We start from the raw sequence: 25,701 nt of genomic DNA, 5'->3' as shown, positions 1-25,701 counted from the left end.
CCAGCAGATCGACCTGAATGTGGCCGAATCTCAGAAGCTAAGTGGGGCTCAGCCTGGTTAATACTTGGATGGGCGACTGCCTGGGAAAACCAGGTGTTGTCTGCCACTGGGAGTGATGCGCGTTGCACAGCAGTCAAAACGATATACGTATTTGTGAGAGATGGAATTTATCCCAAATTAAGTCACTTAAAACAAATTTTACGACGATCTATTTTTTCCCAATACAGCTTGCGGGTAACTGCGCCCAGAGACCCTTCAACTCAACCGTCCACTTGAGAAACCTGTTCGATCACCGGGCGGCTGAAATCGAGGCTCGCACCCCAGGATTGTCCTGCCATGCACGGGCTGCGCACTGACATTTTTGGCCACGACTTCCACTGGCAAATGAAATTGGATTATTATTCGGAGGGCGGAGCAATGGGACAGCGGTTAGGACACTGTGCCACGAAACCCGGCGACCCGACTCAGGTTTTAATGTGCAGTGTTGGTAAACATGAGATACACGGCCCATGGGGAAAGCAGAGGACTGGCGTTTGAGAACCACTGGTCCACATAATAGCTTAAAAAAATGTTAAATTGAAAAATGTCAAATTTTTTAATCTGAAAAAAATCTACTCATTTCAGTGCCTTGATCTCCTACGAGATTATATGGCAAAACGTGTAGCATTTTGACCTCTGAAAGCATGGCCAACATGACCTTCTTCCAATACTTAAATACGACTCTTAGCATTCAAATTTGTTAATAATGAACAAACCCAAGTTATTAAAGATCTGTCTGCTAAAATTCTCCTGGCCTACAGCAGCACCCACCCCCCAAGAGGTCGTGACCTCCCGAGACTCCACTGGAAACAGGAAGCATGATGGATTGATTGATTAATGATTGATGTTAAAATCATTATTTTAATTAGAATGTTCAGTGCAACTGTACAATCGAGGATGGCTGAAACGTGGGCAGACACAGGGGTGTCCAGGCGTGCAAACACAAAAGAGGGGAAGGTGGGAGGGGGGATACACAATTTTTTCTATCGAAAAAATTATTTCTGCTCAAAATAAAAACCACTGGGAGCGCCGACAAAAGGAGCTTGATAACTTGTTTCAACTTGAATCAGATAAAAAAAAAATGTAAACGTGGGCTTTCACGACGATTATTATGATTAATAATTGGTTTCTCAATTTTATACAAGTAATACAATTGTCAAACTTTCTGCTTGCTTTTTAACACTGTTGCTTTGCTAAAAAAATATAATTCATTGGTACATTTGCACGCACATGACAACTTGATTTCATAATGCTCACACCGTAACCTAACCCAACATGAACTAATCTTGAACCACTCCTCAATGCTCAACATTCCAAACGGGAACCCCTCCACCTCAAGACCCGCACGATGCCGACATACGGCACAACTGAAAATGTACAATCCATCGCAAAAGTTGCCGACGACTTAAAACAACCATTTTAAACAACCACGTACGACCTTCGCCACTTGTTACAGTGGCTAAGGTCACAGCCCATTCGTCAGGGACGCCAAAGGCAACGGAAGTTATACCCAAGAGGTTCAAGCAACCTGCTTCGGCAAAGTGCAAGTTGGATGTTTGTTTGTCAGTGGGCGACGATAACTCGCGTTCGATCCCTTCCACGTCGTCGTCGCCGCCGTAGTGGAAAAGCCCTTTGATGAGTTGGTGCAGCGGTGCATTGACGCAGCGGCACTCGCCCTCCTCCACACCTCCCCAGGGCATGAAAGGCTCAACCCTCAGCGGGGGAGGAACAGGCCTATGATGGCAGCTGTGAGAAAACGCACGTTCCCCGCTGTACTACCGACGCGGTTTGCCATGTATACGGCTCTCTCATGCGGTTTGCCATGTATACGGCTCTCCGCCGTGGTTTGCCATGTACACAGCTCTCTAATGCGGTGTCAGCTTGGGCCGTGCGCTGTTCGGCACGGTGTCCGACGTTTCGCCGCACGTGCTGGACGCTTCGTAGGTAAACTAATTCCAGTGACTTGGCTTCTTAAAACCATAGATCTGGATCGAAGCTGTTTGATGGTACCGCAGCACGCCGATGTTTTCCCCCCTCTTCCAGTATCCCGCAGCCGCTGTCACGTTAGACACACGATCTCCAAGACCTGAACTGACGGTGTCGCGCCTTCTCATCTTTGGTCTTCCCCGGAAATCGTGGAAACCATAGCAACCGAAAGTTAATTGTAACCGATAGAGAATTTCGGTTTTCCCCGCCGCTCGTTGCAGAGGTGTGTGCAGTTCCGACCCGGCAGGCCACCCCGGTTATCACCGCGTGTGTGCTGACCGTACAAATGCACGCTGTTTGCTTCAAGTCATTCTGCCGGAGTTGTGTTCCAAGTTTGCTCATTCCGAAAAAATTACACCGCAAATTGCTCAACCAGGATTACACGTAGCAGCAACCTCGCCCTCCCCCTCTTCCTGTGAAACTACTGCAGATCGTGTCCATAAACCATAGCGCCTTCCCTTCGTGATGGCCTTGCACTATGAGAAATGCCACGAAATATACTAAACTATGATTATTATCACATGAAGGGCCATTATTGCCCAAACCCATTGCCAAACCCAAGGCGTTATTGTGAATGTGTTGAGTGGAACAGAGGTCGCCCTTGCAAAAGAGGCAATGTTGTTTCACGTGTCTCAATGGGTTTATTTCATCTCATGGTTAAATAATGGATACCACCACTACCACTACTCCAAGGCATATACTATCGCACACTCAGCTTAAACACTCAACATGCATTAATGATATGAGTTCTTGTGAGAGCATCGTGCCTATTTATTGGACTACAAAGATGGTCGAGATAAAAAAAAAACAATATTTATAAAAAAAAACTAGATAAACGTACAAAAAAAGAAAAACGGGCATGATGCAAAAATCGAGTACTTGCTTTGACGAGAGATTTATATCAGGTTTTAACAAAATGTTTATTATGAAGGCAATATGGCAGAGGGTACATAAATGTTTAATGGTTAGCGTGGATGGATGCAGCCATCTGTGCTGCCACCACCTCCGCCGCCTTCCTTCACGGGCACTGCCCTGAATGTTTAAGAGTTCAGCGAGCGTGTGCCTCTGGTTCTGAATATTGAATCCAAGAGGCACGCGGCAATTAAGGGCAAGCGTGTTAACCCTGACGTGTGGGCTGTAGATTTAAAACCGTGACGAGAACTCGAAGAGACCAGGATGGGTCTCTCATTGGCAAGAGTGACGAGCTGGGGGGGGGGGGGGGGGCGGTCACAGAAATGACAAAGCCAAGACAAATAAAATGAGGTACAGCTTCGAAGCAGATAGAAATCGGCACAAATATCAACGGTGCACACGTCATTACCCGTTTTGCTATATATGTGTGGCAAGAAATACCCTGGGCACTTGCAAATGAGATGTTCCATCTCAAGGGATTAGCCAGGCGAAATATTTTAAATAATATATCTATTCGACATTCAGTGATGCTATCTGTTGCTGGCCGCTTGGCGTTTTCGGCACCCCTGCCACCGACCACCCCAACCAACACCCCGCGGTAATTTGATGAACTGCCGAGATTTGGGGGTAAAGATTCAATCCAAACATCTATCGATCTCAGCTTTCAATCTACCATGTGATTGGTTCAGTTTTGACAGTTTTACTCGCTCATTTCCATGAATGTTTAAATGACGAACTTCTTACGAATATCATCATCATCGGCCACGATGAATCCGCCGCTGGTCGAAGGCACCCGCAAGCCGTCGCGAAAATCTACCGAGCGCCAGCGCTCACACGACCCGATTTCACCGCTCAATCTCCGCCGGTCCACGCACCCCCCCCCCCCGCACACCCCCCCCCACACCCCCCCCCCCTTCCCCCGCCGTGCTCCAATCGCTTTGCGCGCAACTCCCGCGGAACGTAAACAACGGTTGTTCGCGCGCGCGCGCGATTCGATGCGCGGGCGCGCGCGTCGTGAGAATCTACGAGACTCGACGCCGGCTCATTACGCGCCAACGATCCATGGCACCCCGATGACAGCAACAACAACGATCCCCCGCGCAGTTACGGTCATAAAAAAATAACAACCCATAATGCCTTCTACCGTCAACGAGCAATAGCCGACTGCGAGTTCATAATCAAGAGCGTCCTTGGGAAAAGCTAGGGGTCACATTGTCCGCAAATGAGTCTCAAATGTTTTGCACTCTGGTAGTTTGTAGCCAAAGGAGATAATGACCACGCGGCATGTTGCTTCGTTGTTTTATTTTTGTTGCCGTGCTTTCGGCGTCAAGTCTACGAGACCGAGTCTCCCCCCCCCCCCCCCCATTCGCAAAGTCGGCGCATCACGCCGACTGCCGGAGAACGGTCCGCTGAAGGAGACGTCACAGGGCTACTTCTGAGATCCCTCCGAGTGGCCTATTATCCACACTTGGGGGGCTGCTCTTTCTCACGCCCCGCTATTGAGATTATGTTAATTGCACGGCGGTCAAATTAAATGTATTTTTCAGTCTAGCAGCTGTAATTGAAGCCAAATGAAGTGGGAAAATTACATGATGATTTTGTGCAGTGCACCGGTTACTGGGCTGAGACCATTAAACTAACTACACTTGAGAACTTGGATTAATCATAGGCAGCTGATAACCGGGTTCGAATCCAGGATCTCAGCGGTGTCAGCTCACAGCTGACCTCTAACCTCTGGGCGAACTGAGCCACCTCTTTTTTTTGTTAAGTTCAATGCAGAACAGACAAAAGCAGAGTGAAGATTATTCATAAAAATGTATTATTACAAATAAAGTGGAAAATAATAAAGGTTTAAAAATATACTCCAAGAAGTGACTGATCCGCAATATTAGTTTTTACTTATTTTGAAAGTTAAAACTGAGAAAGCAAATATAAATGAACGGTTGGGAGAATGGAATTATTTATAAACAAAAATCTACAAAAATTAAAAATTAACAAAAGACTCCAAGGACTGCGCACAGCATCTAAGCGCATAACTTCTACTCATTAAAAATGCAAAGATTTACGCTATTTCAGGTCAAACTAATTAAAGACATCTGAGTGTGCATTATTGCAGATATGCATTTTATGAATACTTGTACTGCATTAGTACATCCGTATTGGTTACACGCGGTGGACAGTAGGGGTACACAGTTCTGTTCGACCTCCCGGCATGTCATTTGAAACAATGCTGCAAGCTTCCTAAACCACCCTGCCTCTGTCCACGGAGCAGCTGTATAGATGGGCAAACGCCCCAGTTAGTCAATCGGCGTGTCACGTGTGGTAGGTGGGGCAAAGTATGGGTAACTCCCACCTCTTCCAAGACGTCTGGCCCAGTGTGGAAGATTAGGCCAAAACAAAAAACCTTCAGAGGGGCTCTATTCGAGCTCTCTCGAGCGGAGGTCCTAGTCGCCAGCAGCGGCAATAATCATGAAATTGAAGGTCTGCGCCTTTGTCTCTCTTTGTCAGGACCACGTTAAACCGGCTTCCGGCTTGTGGAGCATTCATCTCTCTTGAGCACAGGGGGGCATTAAAATAAAATCCCGAGCCGCGATCAAGCAACAGCATCTAGTAATAAAACGATACTACATTAAACGCGTGCATTTTTTTGTACCTATTTGGATGCAATTGCTATAAATCAGGAAGAACACTGGGGTGCGCATTCGTAGCGAGCAAAAACGTACATTTAATTTTAATATTTACTGCTATTGTTTCTTTGCTCACGCACCAGTACCAAGCGGACACGTGCGACCGACGGTTCGCGATCAAATCACGGGCATGCCTACCGGTGTTTGCGAAATAATAAAATAACGGTCTGCCAAAATCTGCCTGCTTAGCTCTCGGCGCACAAGAGCTGACACGAGGGTTTGTCCTGCTGAGAGCCAGCTGTTCGCTCACGGGATCAAGGTTCACTTATCGTCAGTATAATCAAGCTGGTTTATATTAAAAAACATTTTTTTACAAAATCTTGGCCCGATATTCGGTTTCGGTGACACGCTCAATATATATTTTCTTGCAACGGGGGGAGGGGGGGGGGGTGTCACGTGCGGACGTGGTGACAGAAGCTGGCGGTGCCAGGGATTTGTTTGTTCCCGCAAGCAGTGCGGGCGCCAGTTCCGCTGCTCGTGCCTGCCGATTATAACCGAGGCGGCCTTGTTAATACACAAATACGATTTGGCACTTTTTAATGGTGTCCCAGGAGAGCACAGGTGGGGTGGCGGTGTGGCTGACGGAGAGGGGAGCACTCGTGCCAATGATTCGGGGGAGGATGTGCGGCAGATTGCATTCCGTGGGGTATTCCGTACCGCGGAATATAAATATCGTAGTCATTGGATCTGGAAGATCTGTACGTTTTGGTGGGGTCATTTAAAAAAAAAAAAATTGCGATTTTGGTCGTGACAATACGGTATCCGGGAAAGTCGCCACTTCTGGAGATCTGTGAAAGAGAACTTCATAGCTGATCGGATTCCTCCACTCTAAATAAAGCTTCTAATGATAATTCCCAACGCGCTACGGAGACGTGTCTCGTGGAAGACTACCCCGAACTATTACAGGCGATAACAAGCTCGTCTTCCGGGAAGGTCATGCATTAACAATGCAGAGCCGTCTTCCAGAAGGGGAATATATGATTATGAACACGCAGATTTAGAACGGTGAGAGAAGCCTTCTGGAAGGTGATTCTGACCAACTAGACTGGGGAACACGTCCTCCGGACGACAACGCATCCTCCGGATTTACGGGACACACGCTCCCAACTTCGCGGCCGTGACGCGACCTGGCGGCGGGATGCCCATCGCTTGTTGCAGCGGTTCACGGGTCGTAGTTGCTCGGTCTATGGCCCGTGGTTTGTCTGTGGTTCACACTTCGTGGTTCATGCTTCGTGGTTCCTAGTTCGTGGTTCATGGTTCGTGGTTCATGGTTCGTGGTTGGCTGTTTGCAGTTCACAGTTTGAATCCAGCGGGCTGCCCGTATCAACCACAAATTGCGTGCCGTGCACTCCGCGTCATTCGGAACGAGAAGAAGGCCGTTGTGCGCTGGCGTCACGGTCCAAATTTTGCAAAAAATACGTAAAAAAAATTTGCCGTGAATTACTAACTTGTGATTATAATCAGCAAGATCGTGCCCCTCTAGTGAAGCGACAGTTGACGAGGGTCCGTGAAACCCCACCACCTTGCTTCGCAATATTCTTACTGCTATCAGGCACGAATTCCAAACGTACTAAATTGTCATTGATATTAAACGTTATACTAACGGTACAAATGGAGACAGTCTGCTGCATATCCGCAATCCCAGCCCCACAACTGCAGTAGCAGATTTTATTTTCACGCTCTTTGATTTTTTTCCGTGAATTTCTTTAAAAGCGCCCGGGTGCCGATTGCACAGAAGCGACTGCATGCTGTTTGTCACAAAGCCCCCGCATGGTGGGAGAGAGAAATCAAAAGAGCTGCAAGAAATATAACCCATCGAGTACATTCTTCTCCTGTGCGGAGGAATTCTCACTGATATCGTAATTCGATGGTGGGCCTTTCATGAAGCACGTTGATTAAAATAATTAAGTGGTATTTGTATTTTACTTTCTTAGTTTGGCTCAAAACTCTTCTCATCTGGCGGCTTCTTTAACGACCACAGGTGACGATGTTTATGAAAGAAAACAACTGTTACATTTGGGTTGTGCAGCATATCGATTTTAGGTTATGAAAATTGCTCTTAATTCAGTAGACAAAGATCCCCCGTATCGCCTTCATATACTGTTGGGGCAAGTGCTGCTAGCGAGCATCATTGAAGGCCGGCACGGCACATGAGGAGGTGGGTTGCCAGCACCATGCCCGGCGATGTTTACACACCACACCAGGTACTCATTTGAGGCCGAGTCGACCTAGGGGAGGCCAAGAACCGGTTCAGATAATCGTCACTGGTCTTGGCCGTGAGCGGGAATCGCACTCGGGTCATCAGGTTCGTAGCGCAGTGTGTTAACCGCTACACTGCCGCTCCCAACACACGCACGCACACACACGAACACGCACGTCTGATCACACAGCAAGATCCATTATAAATAAAAACATAATTTCGAGAGCTCGTCATCAACTGCTGACTGAAAGCCTCCCCATTGCATGTTGGTCACGGGGGATGTTTGACCATACTTCACTGTGCTTGTAAGTGCATGTTGGTAAAGGGGAGGAGGAGGGGGGGGAGGATAGTGATCCAGCACCGGACTGGTTCAAACATCACTCGCCATTCATGTTAGCCATGGCCGGCAATCAAATTCAGGAATAAGAGTTTGTCGTGCAGCTCAGTGTACAGCGGGCTAACCACTGCGCCAACATTCCACACCTTGAATAAAATATTTATTTTAGTTCAAAGCATTTGTAATCCAGCAGCATCAACGACTCCAGGTAACCATGTTTATTATTAACATTATTATCGCCGCATTTCGGCCAAGCAGGATATCGATTCTGGGCTACGGAGCCGTCTCGCTTTGGTGAACCATGCACAGCTGATTGCGTGAAAAAATACAATGATTTCCCTTGTTATTATATTTTATTCAATTAACGCACACACATTACACTTCACGTGACCGATCTCCACAATGTACTAAATCAATTACAAAATATAAAAGGATAATAATCGATAGATTAGAATGACGAATTAGTTGGTTTAAAAACTAAACGGCTTTTTTTTTGTTCCTCTCCAAGATTAAATGGAAATAAGACCATGAAAAGTAGCGGCGCTTTGAGACTGGACAGGTCTCGAGATGGAATGACGACCGGCGGTTAGCGGATAACAATGGGGTGCATCCCAAGAGCATGTCTACTGTGGAGATGGAATGATGAATGTCAGCTCGTGCGCAGATGCGAGGTGCAACGTTGCATCGCAGGAGCGCCAGCGGTGGTGACGGCTCAGGGAGGCTTTCATCCAGCAGTGGATTGATTCGTTGTGGCGATAACGACAGTAACGGCGCTCCGTGTGATTTTTGAGCAAACAGCAACAAGCACTTTGCTAAAGTCATCTTTTTCTCATTACACTCAAGCCGTACGTTATTCCAATTGCGGTCAATATTTGCAGATGGTCGGGCAGGTCGCACAGGAGGTTCATTGAACAAAGCCCGTGGCATCACATTGTGCCTACAGCTGGGCCTACAACAGGGGCATATGCTGCTTAATGAATTAAGGACGAGCTACCGAATGTCTGAATAAGTCATCATCATCGTCGTCGTCATCAGTCGGAGCCAAGATCAATCCACTGCTGGATGAAGCCCCCCCCTCTCCGCCACTCCCCCCTACACCCAACCTGTCACCATCTCTCACGTGTGCAGGTGTAGGATAATCCAATCCGACACCTGCACACGAGGCGATTATTGCCTTGTTTCTACCGTTATTGTCCACGTGCAAAAATAATGTTTGGGTGGAACGGTGGAGGTGAGAGTTTGATTCCCGGCTACTGCCAACATGAGTGGCGTGGGATATCCGTCGTACCTGCCCTGGGGTCCCCCCCTCCCCCCCTCTTCACCTTCCCCTGCACATGAGCCGATCTAGTCGCTCCATCTCCGTGGTGAAAGTTTTATTTACAATGAGCACGGTTTTACGTAAACAACCATTCTTTGGGTTGGCCATGCCCACGACTGTCGCCTCTTGTAGCCAACATCTATTCCGGCATCAGGATAATGAAATGGGATCGCTGTTGGGGGGTGGGCGGTGGTGGGTGGTAGTGTGAATCATTACAGACACCCACCTCGTAAGGAGTGAGAAGCGGCTTGCAGAACGCAGTGCCCCAGTCGATGGATAATCTGGGGCAGGCAATCTGCACCCACCTGCGGAGACACATTCAGATCCCTCGTCAGTCCGCGCTCACACGCAGGCCTACCGCCGGCAACGCGACAAGAACAGCAGCAACACCACCAGGAGTGTCGCCAACACCACTACCACAACCAGCACCGCCACCACTGCCACCAATAGCACCGTTACCACTACAAGCACTACCACCAGCACCACCACCATCAACTGCACCACCACCGGCACCGCCAGCACCACTACCACCACCAGCACTTCTACCACTTCCACCACCACTACTGTTAACAGCACCACCACCATCAGCACCGCCACCTACACACGCTATCACACACATGACGAGTGCAGCGGCGCAAGACACAAACGGGCAAATAACAAACGATGCATCCAAGTGCTTTACATTATTTTGATTCTGCCTGTTTACCCAGGAAAGCCTCGCCGATTCTCAAGGCTCTTTTTCGGGAGGGTCCTGCCAGGTTTTCACAGTAGGCGGACGATGTTGCTATGCGTACAGAGATCCAAATGGAGTGATTTTCAAGTAATTTTGCAAACTTTGGGAAGTTTTGGTCAATACTATTTAAGTACAAACTCCACACGGACCGGTGCCTGAGTCAGGAATTGAACCCAGGGGTCTTGTTGCTGTGAAGCGCACCACCGCCGTGTCTCGCACGTAACATTAACAATGGGTATGAATTAAAGGGGAGCTGCTGTCGCCATTTGTTTTCTGTTTCAAAGAATTAAAGACCCAGAGAGGACCTTGTCACAAATCAATGTGTGCCTGGCGATGCTTATCGCCGAACGCTTATCGCCGCGACGTGCACCTCGGAAGCACGGAGACAAAATCTAGCGGTAAAACTCCTCTTCTACATGGACCTTTAGCCAATCCAAAGCTGGGTGAGGGCTCCCCCCAGTCTGGCACCACCACCACCCCCCTCTCTCCCGCTAACCACCCATGCCGTGCGGTTCCTGGGCCGCGGTTATTTGATCATACTTCAAACAATTGGTCAGTGCGGACTGGTTAACACGTGCAGCATATAGACATTGGGGTAGCGTAGAGCATTGGAACTTTGGGGTAGAATTGGGGTAGCGTATAGCATTGGGCTAACATATAGACATTGGGGTGGAGCACATAAGTTCACCACAGCTAAGCATTCTGCTGCACTTATAACTCTGATGCTCAGAGCATAGCCCCGCAGCCCACGAGTGTACAGGTTATGTTGAACTTCTTTCGCACAGTACGTAGCAAAATGTGCTAATCGGAGATACGGGGGGGTAGGGGAGGGTAACAATGCAACGTGCTTCCGAGGTGGAGAGGGGCCTCATCCGGCAGTGTGTCGACAAGACAACATGGGCCGCACACGTGTACAGAACTTGCGCATGAATATGAATACAGGGGAACTATTTTTGTTTCATTAATATTAATACACGTTTATATTAACACACGGGATCAATTTTTTCTTTACATAATATTAACACACGTGAATTTGTTTTTACAAAATTTATATTAATACACGTGCATATTAATACCCGGGAACAATTTCTGAAAAAAACGAGGGGCGGTGTTGATGAAATGTCTCGCGCTGCGACTGGGCGGGCAGCGACTAGCAACGCTTGCGTGGTTTTCACTCTCGGAAAAACACCTACCGTGGCGTAGATGCGTGCGTGGTGCATGTGGTTTTTTGCGCCCTCCCCCCCCCTATTAAATCAGCACAGCGCCCTGATTAAAATATGTTTTAACGCTCTGCCCAAAATGGTTCAATCAAACTCAATGGCAACGGTCTGGGTAAAAAAAAAAAACTATTACAGGCTTGGCTGATATTTCACAACAAACCAACGTTAGAAATATAAATTACATACCGCGCTCCTAACCCCGTGAGAAAAACACAAACATTGATAGTTTTTATAAGAAGAAAAATAATAAACAGTTGAAAATGATCAATTTGATTGGCACTCTGACAAGAGTCTGCAGGACAGATTCAACGATGCGGTGAGTCGTCGTTTGAAAAGCTCGTCGCCGAAGCTCGCATTGCACGTGCGACGACGGTCAATCGACATCTTTCGGCGCCGCGCCAAAACGTCGGCCAAATCGAATCGCGGCGTCGAACCGACCGCGACGTTTCGGCGTGTGAGCCAGGTGGCGGGCGAGTGAATCGTTCCACCATCTTGATACTGGCAAAAAAAGTCCCTTAGATATAACCGCTCAAACTCGAGCTATTTATGATTTTTAATTTGCATTGTACTTGTGCCGTTCGCCTTTTGCCGTTATTGTCAGGTCCAACACTGGTGATGAGACAAGGCCATGATGGAGGCTGTCCCTGGTGTCGGCCAATTCGATTCAAGGACAATGCATACATTATCAAATCATTTGGACTTGCCTCGTTTTACCACAAGAATGTGCGTGGTTAACGCAGACTTTATGGCTTGTGATGGGGTGTCTATTTGGCGTTTGAACATCTGAACACCTCCTGTATTCTTGCTGGAGAGGGTAAATCATTTTCGTTTGCCATCAAGTGTGAGGCCAGTTGAACGAAGAGCGGTGGGATTACCAAAATAAAATGAAAAGAGACTGGACCCGAATCCTGGTCGGGGCTCCGCTCAATCCATCATCATTCCCGCGTTTATAAAATAACTACCGCCCCGCCTGGGGCAAGTCAACGGTCATTTGTCTTTTGTAAATATTAAACATGCTTGTATCGAATTTTCACAACTGGCACAGGGCGGAAACCACATCTGACCTCATAACGTTCTTATTACGACAAATTTTACACCATTACACCTATTAGCACGATTGGCTACGTCCGTTGCGAAATAAGTTGAACATAGAACAAAACGTGTCGCACTTACACTATTTTTGGCAACAAATTGGATATTTTTTGTTTGACGCTCTCAAGTTGAGAATCGTGACCACGGCCTCCGGTTGAGGATGAGAGAGCACCCACAAAACTCTTTAAGGGGTATCTAGCCATCTCAGGGAGAAGGAGCAAACAAGGGCAGCGCTAATAGATCTGCCTGCCTGCCTTGACTTGCCTGCCGAGCGCGATGGGATTGGGGAAGCTACAGCAGTCTGGCTCCGACGAGCTGAGCGCCACTGTCAAGTGATACACTTCATCATCCCACATCCGCCAAAACCCTTTTACCGTGGCTCAACCGTTATTACTTTACGGCACAACACGGCCAACACCGCCGCGCTCGCTCTCTCACAGTTCAAAGGTCACGCGCGATCCTAGGGATGCTTCCATCGCCGCGGCAGCCAGGGCCCGTGGGGGGCCCGACTGCCCCTCCTCTCACCAGATCACTGAGATGCCCCTCTGCATAATGGCGAGCGTGCGCATGAATTTTTCAGACAAACAGCGTGGCGACTAGAAGGTGTCGCTTCGCCGTCGGGAGGTTGAAGGTCAGGGGTCGTGCTCGGCCCATCGCCCCCACCAGAGTCGATAAACCTGGCACCACTTCCTGGGGAAGTCGAAGGAGGCTGTCCGATGGAACTACTCTCCTCGGCCGCAGGGAATGTGAATTTTCACCCAACGACTCAGTCCTCTAAACAGGAGACGATTGCCATCCCTTGCCTATTTGAATGATGAACAACTTAGACCTTTCTGGCTTTTAATTAATCAAATTTAAACTTTTCCCAACTTGTCTTTGTCATTTTTGTTTGTTTTTCAAGATGAGCATCCTCTTTTGACGTACACACCAGTGAGTCCCGTTGCCACGAAACGTCGCCCATCGCGCAGTTTCCTCTTTGTGTGTACGTATGTTAAACTTCTTTCACACCGTACGTAGCCAACCGTGCTCATCAGAGATGCGGGTGAAGGACAACAATCTTAACATCAAACGCAGTTCTGAATAAATGAGTTTTCAATCCAGATTTAAAAGTGCATAGCTCCAGTGGATTCCTCATATCGGAAGGGAGAGTGTTCTAGACGGCCACAAAAGAGCATTTGAAAGTACGCAATGCGGTGACCGTCTTTGTTCGACGGCTAGACAAAACACCGCCGCTGCTGCGAGGATGACTGGATTTCGCGTGGTTGATGCTTCTTGACGAGATCAGCAAGGCGTCGTGGTTCATTTGAGGGGCCATGGTGCCGTCGACAAAGCGTCGGGTTCTCGTCGACGAACATGCCGAGCGGAGCGTACGACATGGAGCGACGCGGCGCGGTGCGGGGCACTCTTACGCGTCCACGTCCTGGAAGAGGCGCAGCTTGCAGGGGAAGATTTCCGAGAGGAGGAGCCGCACACACTTCCGTCCGGCCCTCTGCAGGCTGTCCTCCACGTGCTGAGCGACATCAACGATGGACAACACAGAGCGACGCAGGCGTCACACAGCGGGCTGCCGAACGTTATTATTCTAAGGATCTGTTTTAAAAGGCCTGGCATTTTGGGACACCACCCCACTAACCCACCCCTGAACACAGCTATCTGATGTGTTTTTCGGGTTGTACTGCATGTTGTTCGGCTCTCACCTGATTCAGGCTCTCACCTGGTTCAGCCTCTCACCTGGTTCAGCCTCTCACCTGGTTCAGCCTCTCACCTGGTTCAGCCTCTCACCTGGTTCAGGCTCTCACCTGGTTCAGCCTCTCACCTGGTTCAGCCTCTCACATGGTTAAGTCTCTCACCTGGTTCAGCCTCTCACCTGGTTCAGACTGGCGTATGTCTTCGGGCTCTCGATGGAACATCGCGTCCAATTCGCGAAATATACGCACATCATAAATTGTGCTAATTATTATAACAACCCAAAAAACGTATCATCGGAAAACTGTACAGCCCAGCCTGGGGAGGAAGAAAAAAACCCTACGCATCGGTACGTATTTGACACGCTCAAGGGCGAGGTTTACCATGCGATACATCACCCACACCGCGGTAGAAATTCAATACCAATCGCGAGAGCGAGACTCGAACGCTGGGCGTTGGCGAACGTCGTGGAAGCCAGGAGTGTTAACCACTGCCACGCGAAGGCTCGCCGAGCGGCACTCCTGGATGTTGCGTGCCGCTGCTCACGAACTAATGAATGAAGGAATGAAACGATTTAATTACAGTGACATGAGATGTCACTGGGTGGAGTGGTTAGGGCACTGCACTGTGAAACCGGTGATCCGAGTTTGATTTGCGGCCACGGTTAACATTGTTGGAACGTGATATCCGAACCGGTCACAAAACTCGAACTGACGGGCACTTCCGATTAGCACGGTTGGCTACGTACGGTGGGACAGAAGTTGAACGTACGTACATGTTGAAATATGGCCAAAAACCCTGACGACACACACAGCACTAGAGTCACCTTCATCCAGCAGTGGGATCGACAGTAGGCAATTAGAGAGAGGCAACTACGGCACACTGTCACACTTAGGGGTGTAACGACTGGGCAGGCTATCCCAAAGATCATCATTGACCGAGGCCAGTAATGGCCAAGTAATTTTTCACTTTTCAGCACTTAATGTAGTGTTTCAATATGCTTTCTCTCTGTTGCTCAAACACAAACAGTTCAAGGTGGGAGAATGGGTAGGGGGAGGGGTCCAACGTTTACAAATACCGAAGGTGAAATAAATTAATTCTGTTCATAACCAAAAAAAATCTACAAGGTCAATAAAAAGCACCCACGTGAACTAATTAAATGCGCGCAGGCATACGCTGCTGGACAACGAACGCGAACGTGGCTTTGGAGGATAATAAACACTTTTGCGAAGGGTGGGCCACATGAAATCGTTGGGAAAACAACGAGAATTCAGACGCGCCACTAGGCGGGCTGGCGAGGATGCATGCGTGGGGGGAGAACAGCGGCGGGAGGGGGGGGGGGCACGGGGCATCTGCAATCGTTTTGACCACCTCGCTCGGTACACAGGAGGTCGCGCGGGTTCGACTCCGACCCTGATGCCCGTCGTATATTTAGAGTTTGCATTTCCTCCCCGTCCGTGGTCGCGTGGATTTTTCTCCGGCTCTTCCGGTTTTTTTTCCCTCCGCATTTAGAATCAAGCGTGCGCTTAAGAGTATTTGGCTGCTGTGAATGTCCACGTGATAAGCCACTTCGTTCAGTAACCATTTGTGGCCAGGTCGCTTCTGAAAACGAGCTACCCAGCTCAGTGGGCCTTACCAGATAAAAAGGGGAGGGGGGGGATGAAGGTGATTAATAATTGTTAAATTATTATTTTAAATATAATTACATTTAAAAATAAAACACACCCTGACGCTTGTCCGTTGCCTTATTCGGACACGTCATTATTAAACCGGGCGGGGGGGGGAGATTTGAGAGATGTTCATGAGCCGAGATAAAACTGAATGGTCTTTCCCGAGGCCGGCTCTCTCTCTCTCTGTTATGCAGCCGTTCCACAGGAGTGCAGAAAGACAGAAGTGAGTAGGTATTCGTCATCACTCCGCAGCGCTCTGGGCGGTGAGAGGGGGGGGGGGCAACACCAAACGGTACTTTAAAGGCAGCCGATCGGCTCCACGCAATTTGCACGAGGTTCGTATTCTCGCCACGCTTTACGTACGCCTAAACCCTCGACGCTTTGATATCTTCACCGGCAAATTGCTTCTGATACACACTGTTTAACGTTGTTCGTGTACGACTCTCGCTTAGCTTTGTCGTCTGTGCCGTTATCAACCAATCGCCCCGAACGACTTCGCGATGCGGGGAATTTAAAGTTCAGGTCTGATTTGACGTTGGTTGATTTATCGTCTGAAATATAATTTAGTTTCGCCGCGTGATTGCTTTTGCGCCGATTGCTATTCACCTTCATTGTTTCGCTCTGTTCTAGTTCGTTTTTGCTCTTGAGTCATTTCGTTGGAACACAGGTTCGCGCTCTCGCATACGAGACCCTCCTCCTGGGTCTTTTGAGTTCTCATCCTGGTAAGATTGTAAGAAAGCTTGATGTACATTTCACTGCACTGCCCAGCTCATTCATCAAGATGGCCATCACGGGGCATCGTTAAATGCTTCACGTTGACCTCTGCGGTGTAAAGTTCTAATGCGGTTCAAGCTAGCGAAGAAAAAAAGGAGAGAAAAAATAATCATAATAATCTGCCTCTCTCTCTGTTCTCGCTTTCATTTGTCACCAACAACAACAACAAAAATTCGAGGCGGTATCTTGCGAGGAGACGTAAGCTGGGAACAAATACAGTCTGGCCCAGCAAGCACCAGCATAGAGAGAGGAAGAAGAGAGAGAGAGATGGGCGGGGGAGGGAGGGGAAAGACGCCCCCGCTCCCCCACCCCCCCCGCGAGCACCTCTTTCATCTAACACTGCCGGCAGGTGACAGCCCAACAGGCTGCAGGCTCCCCAGGGCACTCCGTAAAGAATGAGAGGAATAAAGTCTCCAGCAAGCGCGCCGAAAAGGAACGGCATAATTACCAGTTGCAGCGCAGCACCCACCGGCCAGGGCTCTCCAGTGCGGCCGACCTCCGCGAGCTTTATAATAAAAATAAATAAATTTGGTGGGGGGAGGCGGGGGGGTGGGGGGCTCTCGCAGTAACAGAAATTAAACTGAGAACCGGCTTTCATCTCCAATCGCTCAGACGACAAAGCGGCTTCTGTCCCCTCCCCCCGCCCCCATTTTTTCTTCCTTTCTGCAATTCCATTTTTGTAAGCCAACGCGCTTGCCGCTCGCGCTGACAATCGCGAGAAAACGGCCAACGCCGCAGCCGCAGCCGCCGCATCGGCTCCCCAATTATTTTGCGCGAGAAAGGGAAGAGGGGCCCAGAGGTTGTGGTTATCGCACGGTGACCTTGAGAAGTCTGACACACTGTCCACCTCAAGGTTAGTTGGGCCCCCTGCGGATGGATTCTCCGTCTGACCTCGCATCACCATCATCATCATCATCATCCGTGGAGTGCGTTCTTCCAAACATTGGAGACATCAACATTCCGGGCAGAAGACATTGCAACTGTTGAAGCAGCTTGTGCGAAACCCCCCCTACTCCCCCCCCCCCAATATTTATGAGATTGCAATTCCAAACGAATACGAATATAATACCTTACCGACAGGTACATCTTATGTCGAGAACAATTAATTAAGGAGAAATTTAACAGCTTTTTGTTTTTTACCTCCCACCATACCTGCCAGCAAGAGACGCATGGTTTTTGACACTGCTTGTGAAGTAATATTTCACAAGAACTGGGGAACTCTATGTCCTATTCCGTCACAGGTCCTCAAATTGTTAATTTAAACAAAACACAGAGGGTGCCTGAACTGGCACCCTCTGCGGGTTTCAACTTAGTGATTCGATGGTCTCAGCCGGGTCACCGGTGACCATAGGGGAGAAAGGGGGGTAAAAAACTATGACGTTAAATTATTATTTTCACTTAATTTGGTAAATTCCAGCTCTGGGAATTGTTTGACTTCCACGCGATGAATGTATCTGTAGGTGGGCACATGGGAAAGAGGTCGCTTGTATGGATCTCAGAAGTAGTTCTGTGACGTATCCTACCGCGGGCCATTTCTTTAACAAGTGGTGGTTCCGCTGCTGCACTGCGATGCACTGCAATGATTCCGTAGAGACGTTCCTTCTCAGATATGACGTGACCGGTGACAGCACAATTGCAATAACATTGGGAACGAGATAAGGAAAACAAACTAAAAATAACACAAAAAATAACGAGTGCGGAGAAGGGCCATAAGTCGGTCATTATTTTCAGGGCCACTACCGCGGTGTAATCGTTACCGCACTTAGAATCGCAATCCAGAGGTTGCCGGTTTGGCCCGATCTCCCGGTGTGGCGGTTAAATAACTAGATACAGATTTTATTTATTTTAGCAGGAAGGACCCCATGAGCTGTTAGGCTTTATTTCATAGGCGCCCTGCAGTTGATAACAACGGTGGAAGCTTCTTAAATCTCCTCTGCCCTGCCTCCAGCCACCCCCCCCCACCCCCCCAATCTCCCCACTGCCTCTATCCATCCAGCAGTTGCTGACCTGCCCCTACTAGACATCTATGAAAAAGAGCTTCATAGCTCGTCGGATTCCTTATCCAGTCCAAATAAAGATTCTGATTCTGCAGCCAGTCGATCGCAGGATGCATGTGGTGTGTGGGCTGGGGGGGGGGGTACTCTCACCTTTTCCAACACTTGTGACCAGCATGCAAGAGCAGGCCCAAAATACTCTGCATTGGAGACTCTTCCGCCAACAGCGGAGTGAGCAACGCTATTGCAGGGCTGCACCTTTACCTATTATTATAATTGAGACCGCGCCTCGACCCGTGTGACCCCGCACACTCCACACGGAAGCGCCCCCCCCACCCACCCCTCCCCAATGCCGGTGTCACATCTGGTCCTCCTAAGCCCCTCTCACTGCACCCGACACAATTCAACGTAGACCGGTCAGGGCGTCGGATTGATCAACTGATGATCCGGCACCAGCCATTAGCACGGTTGGCTACGGACGGTGCCAAAGGACACTCACATACATACGTACGTACACATACTCAGCGATTCACTCCAGCGTACTAGTTCGCCGGGCCAGCCGGTCACCTCCTCATCTCTCGCCGGTTCACTTGACCTGCATGATTTTGGGCGAGCCCTGCCTGCCGAGCGTGCCGAGGATGAGTCCCCACGTCTTCGCCTTGGCAGCCTCAGCGATGGCGTCCTTCCTCGCCGCCCTCATGGCCCCGTGGTCATACTCCTCGCGCGTGAACACCTTGCTGTACGGATCGTACCTGCACAGTCACGATCGACAAATGGCAGACAGGCAGATACAGGGTTAATCCACTGCCCTATCGCTCTTCCATTGCCACTACCATGGTTACTTTGCCAGTAAATGTCACTCGTTGATTCCTCCGCCCATGTTCGCTGCATTTGTTCGGTCGAACAGACTGACTTTCACCTCCATCAATGCCGTGTTCGACCACCACCATCACACTGCAGGTCACAACACCACACTCACTCACTCATTCACTCACCCACTCACCACACTGCAAATCAAACACTTCTCTTTCTGCCTCTTCCCTTGCATCACTCCACTTTGGAATTCCATCCCATTGTCTCTGCTTCGCGAGGTTCGCAGCGCAGCGCGCTAACCACTACACCACCACCATCGCGTTCCCCCCCGCCAACGCATTCCCCCCCGGCCCCCATCCCCCCCCCCCTTACCCACTGCCAGATCCCAGAGCTGCTGCGCGGGAGACGCGCGGCGACCTTCTGAACTCCTGTATCTCCCCTGACAGTCTCCACCACCAGCTGGCCTTAGGTCTCCTCTTCCCCGAGGTCGGCGGGGTTCGTGGAGATGCGATGACATCGGGCGCGTTCAGGGCGAATAGGTGGGAGGGCTAACTTCTGGCCCATGGACCACACAAGGTCCCAGGGCTGACGTTCGCACGCTGCGTGAGCTACGATACAATTACAATACAATGTGGATTTATATAGCGGAGTCTAAATGTGCTCGCATCTCGGGACGCTGTACACAAACAATGGGATACGTTACGTTTGTATACAGTGCCGGTTTCAGGTAGACAAAAAAAACTCTCCCACTTGAACTTGAGTCGATGGTTCTCTGCATTTGAGTAAATGGGTCTCTGTGCTCATTGGTAGGCCTAAAACAGTGGATTCATGAAGCGGAATCTGAATGCAATTATATGTCAAGTACGCCGTACAGAAAAAGCAGAGGGGCATTTATTTTTCTAGATTTGAAGTTTTCGTGACTGCAAGGGTCCATACTCTGTTTTTTTCGGTAAAGTCACGTAGGTAAAAAAAGAAAACAAATACATTCAATCACGACGTTTCGGAGGCAACGCAAGCCTCCGAAACGTCGTGATTTAATTGATTTTTTTACACCTATGTGACTTTACCGAAAAAACCAAACAGTAAGGCATTCATTTTATTCGTAGCCACGAGAGAGGAGAGAGGTGTGTAGCCTGGAATTGAACAGGGGCAGGGAGCTGACAGCACAGACAGCTGGTGCAAGAGTGCACCAGACTATGAGGGTAGCGAACTGGGGGGGGGGGGTTTGTTTTCTCTTCAGTGTCAATGTTCACATTTGGAAAACGTGGACCGCGACGCCGGCAAACAATGGCGCGCCACTTTCGTGAATTACTTCACGCGGGTCATTTAAAACCAATTCTAAAAAGAGCCCAGCAGTACAGAGGAGCGAGCAATAATAAAGGGACCGGGAGGGGGTGAAGACTACAGAAATTGCGAGGGGCTTAAGCCCGAAACGCGGCGCTCACACGGGTCAGGGGTAAAGGGAGAGGGATGGGCTCGCTCACCACGCTACCGTAGCGACCGCGGGATAAAGGTTGGGGGGGGGGGGTGTGTGAGGTCACGGGGTCATCAACGTCCACTGTTAAGCGAACAGTGCGTCGTATGTTTGACGGGTTAACCGCGGCGACCGCGGGACTCGAACCGTGAACCTGTGGAGCAAAGCGGCCGTTCCAAAGCGGCACAAGCACAAGTGCTCCGCTCGTTTCAGTGCTCCCGAGTTCAAAGGTACCTTTTACGTTCGCAAGCCGGATCAAGCAAGTGGAGCGCTCCAAGGCAAATCGCTTGCTCCGCTCTCTGGAGGTTTGTCACGCACCGCTAGGCGCTAAGCCCAAGCGCCGCGGACCTTGAATGCCAACTCAACACCTAACCTTAACGGGTTGCCGCGACGGCAGTTTATCACTGGGTCCCAGAGCTTATTTGCGACGGAGGCTAAGAAACCACGGTCTTGTGCGTGTACGTGCGCAACCACCAAAAAACATCGGCCGGGTAACTCGTTACGCTCGCCCATTACTCTGCAAGGGTCGAGCATCTGAACCAAAGGTGACCTTCCAAGGTCAGAATTGACGATTCATTACAGCCTCGATACGTAACATCTGTGTGTGTGTGTGGGAGTGTTTATAGTGCAGTGGTTCGCGCACTGTGCTACTAACCCGGCGACCCGAGTTCGATTTCCGCTCACGGCCAACACCAGTGACGAATATCTGAACCGATCCCGGGCCTCCCCGAGGTCTACTCAGCCTCAAATGAGTATCTGGTGCGGTGTGTAAACATCGCCACTGGGGAGACAAAGGTGGTCGGGCGTGGTGCTGGCCACGCACCCACTCGTGCGCCGTGCCGGCCTTCATAGGTGCTTGCTAAACGCACTTGCCCCAAGTCTGCTAAGGCTATACGGGGGACATTTGTCTTCATATATAGCACACTAGGCTAAGAACCCAGAGACCCGAGTTTGATTCCTGCTCACGGTAAACATCGGTGATGAATATTTGAGCTGGTCCTGCCCTTCCCCTAGGTCGACTCAGCCCTAAATTAATACCTGGTGCAGTGTGTGAACATCGGAGACAAAGGCGGTCTGGCGTGGTTCTGGCCACGCATCTTGTGTGCTAAAATGTTTCAATGTAAGTAGTGGCATGTGTCATATAATTGATTATGGAAATATAGCCTCTGACGACGTACCTGTCCACCCATACTGTTTACCCGTATTCTTGCACAGGGAAATTGAGTTCAGGCCCCTACAGTGTTCAGCAGTTTCAATACGGGCAACAACAACATCATTGTCTATTTGTTTGTCTTTCTCCCTCTTGTGATGGGACTTTGTAGGATGAACGTTGAGATTGATAAGGGGCACGGGGTGACCAACAAGGTCTGAATTGGTCTGTAATAAGGTAGGCGCTGATAAGGGGTTGACAGGTATGTGACGATGATGACGACGATAATAAACTAGGTGTTTAATGATCCACCATCCTCACCCACCTCCAACCTGCTGTCACAATTTAATGAACTGCTTCAATTCAGGGTCACGATTCGATGCAATAATCGAATATTTACCTATAAAAAGAATTCTCCAATGTCGCTGTGGCCTTAAAATGCTAAAATACATGTTATTATAATATATTTTGAGGCAGTGTAACGGACACGTGTGTTGACCGTCTTTGTTATTATTTGGCCACCACTGCCACCACAGCAGCAGTAGTAGGAGCAGCATCACTAAAACATGTTCCTTCGGAGTGGGCAGGTAGGAACTTGGTTGCACAGCGATCTTGTGTGATCCGTGTCACGCGGCACAAGCTGCGTGGGGCGGCGCGTCACGTGGTGCTGAGCCCGCCCGAAGCGCTCTATGAAATACAAATCGAGGGCGTGGCTATGCACGACAGACAGACAAATAATCCCTGGTGGGCAGTGTGGAACTGTTGTTCCTACCTGTATAATTGACTTGCGAAACATTGGGGGTGAATGCTATAGCGCCTCTGCTGGCTGAAAGTCACATTAACCGGTGACAGGAAGTCCTCATTTCACGCGGTAGTAGATGCACTCCCAGAAAGTGCCAGCGTTAAGTGAAAACCGCGTTCAGCGAAAAACAATACCCCCCATGAAAAATGTAGTAACGATAACGTTTGGTAAGACACGATGCACCACTACGCACACCACGCAGTGGGATGGCAGGACAAATAACTGCCGCCGCATAACCGTATCCTTCCCCATACGCTGTCTCCCCGACAGACCTGGTCTTCACCTGAGGACGGCTGCTTGCGTTGTGGCCGAAACGTCGTGAGAATTATTTTATTATGTTTTTTTTTTCTACGTGACTTTACCGAAAGAACCAAGAAGATGATTCCCCATACTGTATCAGACCGCTCAGAAACTGCGTCATAACGGCGCGCGTTTCCGCGTTATAACAGGCGGCGCGTTCTGCGTTATAACGGGACGCCTTCCGCGTTGCACGAAGTGTTACCTGATGAAAGAATCGCATAACAGTGAAAGCGCCTAATAGCATGCACAGCACGTGGTAGGCGAGGACTTTAAAACGACCGATTCTTACGCACGAGATGCGTGTATCGTGAGCTCAACAGAGGGCCGCACGGTTATCTTTAGATCTCCGCTCGCCACTAAAACGTTACGTTCAGATGTGTACAGTGCCCATGGCAGTCAGAATTGGGAGTGCGCATTGATCCATCGATTGACGTCTCCTGAGCTTACAATGCCACCGTTGATACCCACGGGTAAGAAATTACGTCCATTTCGTAGACGTATCTAACGCATTCGTGTGACCCTCGCAGCCAGTAGGGGCCGCTACATTCACCACAATGTAATGAAATTTTTGTTATCCAATCTGCAATCAAATCGTGATCCTGAGTTTGTAAAAAATATTTAATCAATGGATCACCAGCAGTGGGATGTGGGTGTGGGGCTTACAGAATCAACATACCTCGATTTATGCCATGTTACTAACAATAAACACAATTTAAAATGGATGCATATTTTAGTGAATCGGAAGCATTGTTCCATTCTTGTTACCAGAGTTCTCCTTAAGTTTAACTTTTAACTTAACTAACGAGCGGCTTGATGTTTCGCAAACAGAAAATGCGAAACAATAATCAAACTCGATTTCGACTGAAGATTTTATCAAAATAATCATCATCGCCACCACCATCATCATCCATCACCCTCTCTGAGGCCATGGGGGCCTAATTAAGCGGTAACAACAAACAAGGTTTTTACCGCTCGCCCGCTCGCTCGCTCTCTCTCGTTCGTTCACTCGTTCTCAAACACGCCTTGTGTACATCTGCCCGGACAGACCCTCGCGAGTCCGTGCACACAACTAGCGGACCCCCTCCCCATCCCAGCTCGATGCGCTGCGTATGCAAATCCAACAACGTAATTAGCCACACCGAGGCCCATACCCCGGCGCGTGATCTATCGAAACGGTTACCCGCCGCATTCTTGCTGAAACACACAAATTCAAGCTGCGGGCGGCGGCGGAGGCGCACGTGGGCACGCGTGCGAGCCAGCCCCACGTCGGTACGCCGACGGGAACGTGCCAGGCCCGGCGGTTCAGGCGGGGGGGGGGGCAATGCATCAAGTCCGCGTTGGTGCATTCCACGCCATCTCTGGTAGCTCCCCACTCCCCCCTTCCCCCCTCGAGGCAAACGCGCGATGCATCACGTTCGACCTTTATCGCTGTGGCAGGGGCTTGTCCACGGGGGGGGGGAGTTGCTGGCGATGGCGGTGGTAGGTGGGGGAGATATGGTGGGGAGCCGTAGTGTAGCAGTTAGCGCGCTGCGAACCCGCCGACGCGAGTTCGATTGCAACTCACGGCCAGCAACACCAGTGACGATTTATTTGAACTGGTCCTGGGCCTCTCCGAGGTCGGCTCAGCCTCAAATGAGTGCTCTGTAAACATCGCCTACTGGGGAAACTAAGGCGGCCACGTGTGGTGTTGGCCACCCACCCCCTGGTGTGCCGTTCCGGCCTTCATAGGTGTTACTCGCTAACAGCACTTGCCCTAACAGTGTGTAAAGGCTAAACGGGGGGATCTTTATCTTTGGGGGGGGGGGTGGGGTATGGGGGGGTATGGTGGTGGCGGTGTGCACGACATGCATCTCGATGCAGTACCTGTAATGTGATTTATCGTCAGTCCTTATCGGCGAGTGAGGGCCGCATTAGACGGCGCGTGTCGCAGGGTCGCGCGCCGATCTGGCCCCGTGTGATTAATCAGCGGGGGGTGGGGGGGAGGGCATGAGGGAGGGTCGCGAAGCCGCCCTAAAGCGTGCGCGGGTCGACGGCAAGCGTCCGCTCGGGTTGCCACCTCTGAACGAGCGATGTCAGCTCGCGTGCGCGCGTGTCTGTGCCCAGCTGCCGGGCCGGCGAATAACTGGCGCCGCGCGATCGCGTCGTGGGCATTCTGGAACGATGTGGGGGCGCGCGTCCCATCGGCGAGCGCGAAGCGCGGCGCGCAGGAGACGCGTGTTTGAGCCGGAGATCGGGAGCCCGCGCCGTTTCCGAGTCGTTTTCCGCGTGAAGCGTATAGAAAGGGGGGGGCGCAGGGTCGGACGTAACACGCACGGTGGCGCGGGTCGTATACACGTCTCCTTTCCCCGCCAGACAACAAGAAACTGATACAAAATGACAACCGAGCAAGTTTCGATAAAAAAACACAATGTGACCGTTTTTTTTTTCTGGGCGACGCGGTGACGAAACCGGCGGTCCCGGCCGCCGTGCGTCGCGACCGAGACAAATTGGCGACTGTAAACAACAAGAACGCCG

At 50.0% G+C, this 25,701-nt stretch overlaps 1 protein-coding gene across 4 annotated transcripts in view; it reads right to left on the bottom strand.

The window, feature by feature from the left end:
- Positions 1–25,701, bottom strand: part of LOC144730955 (2-(3-amino-3-carboxypropyl)histidine synthase subunit 1-like) — a 108,988-nt gene that overhangs the window by 17,772 nt on the left and 65,515 nt on the right. For 2 of the 4 annotated variants that reach the window (XR_013587879.1, XM_078611842.1), the window contains exons 8-10: positions 19,244–19,400; positions 13,934–14,034; positions 9,706–9,784 (exon numbers count right to left, since the gene is read on the bottom strand). Coding sequence is in view for 3 of the 4 variants with exons in the window: in XM_078611842.1 (XP_078467968.1) it covers positions 9,706–9,784; positions 13,934–14,034; positions 19,244–19,400 (337 nt within the window). In the remaining variant the exon portion in view is untranslated. The remainder of the gene's footprint in view (positions 1–9,705; positions 9,785–13,933; positions 14,035–19,243; positions 19,401–25,701) is intronic. The other 2 variants (XM_078611841.1, XM_078611843.1) reach the window with 1 other exon arrangement.

Source organism: Lampetra planeri, chromosome 37, assembly GCF_965212315.1.
Source record: "Lampetra planeri chromosome 37, kcLamPlan1.2.h2, whole genome shotgun sequence".
Lineage (NCBI taxonomy): Eukaryota > Metazoa > Chordata > Hyperoartia > Petromyzontiformes > Petromyzontidae > Lampetra > Lampetra planeri.
This window is presented reverse-complemented; position numbering and strand designations above follow the sequence as displayed.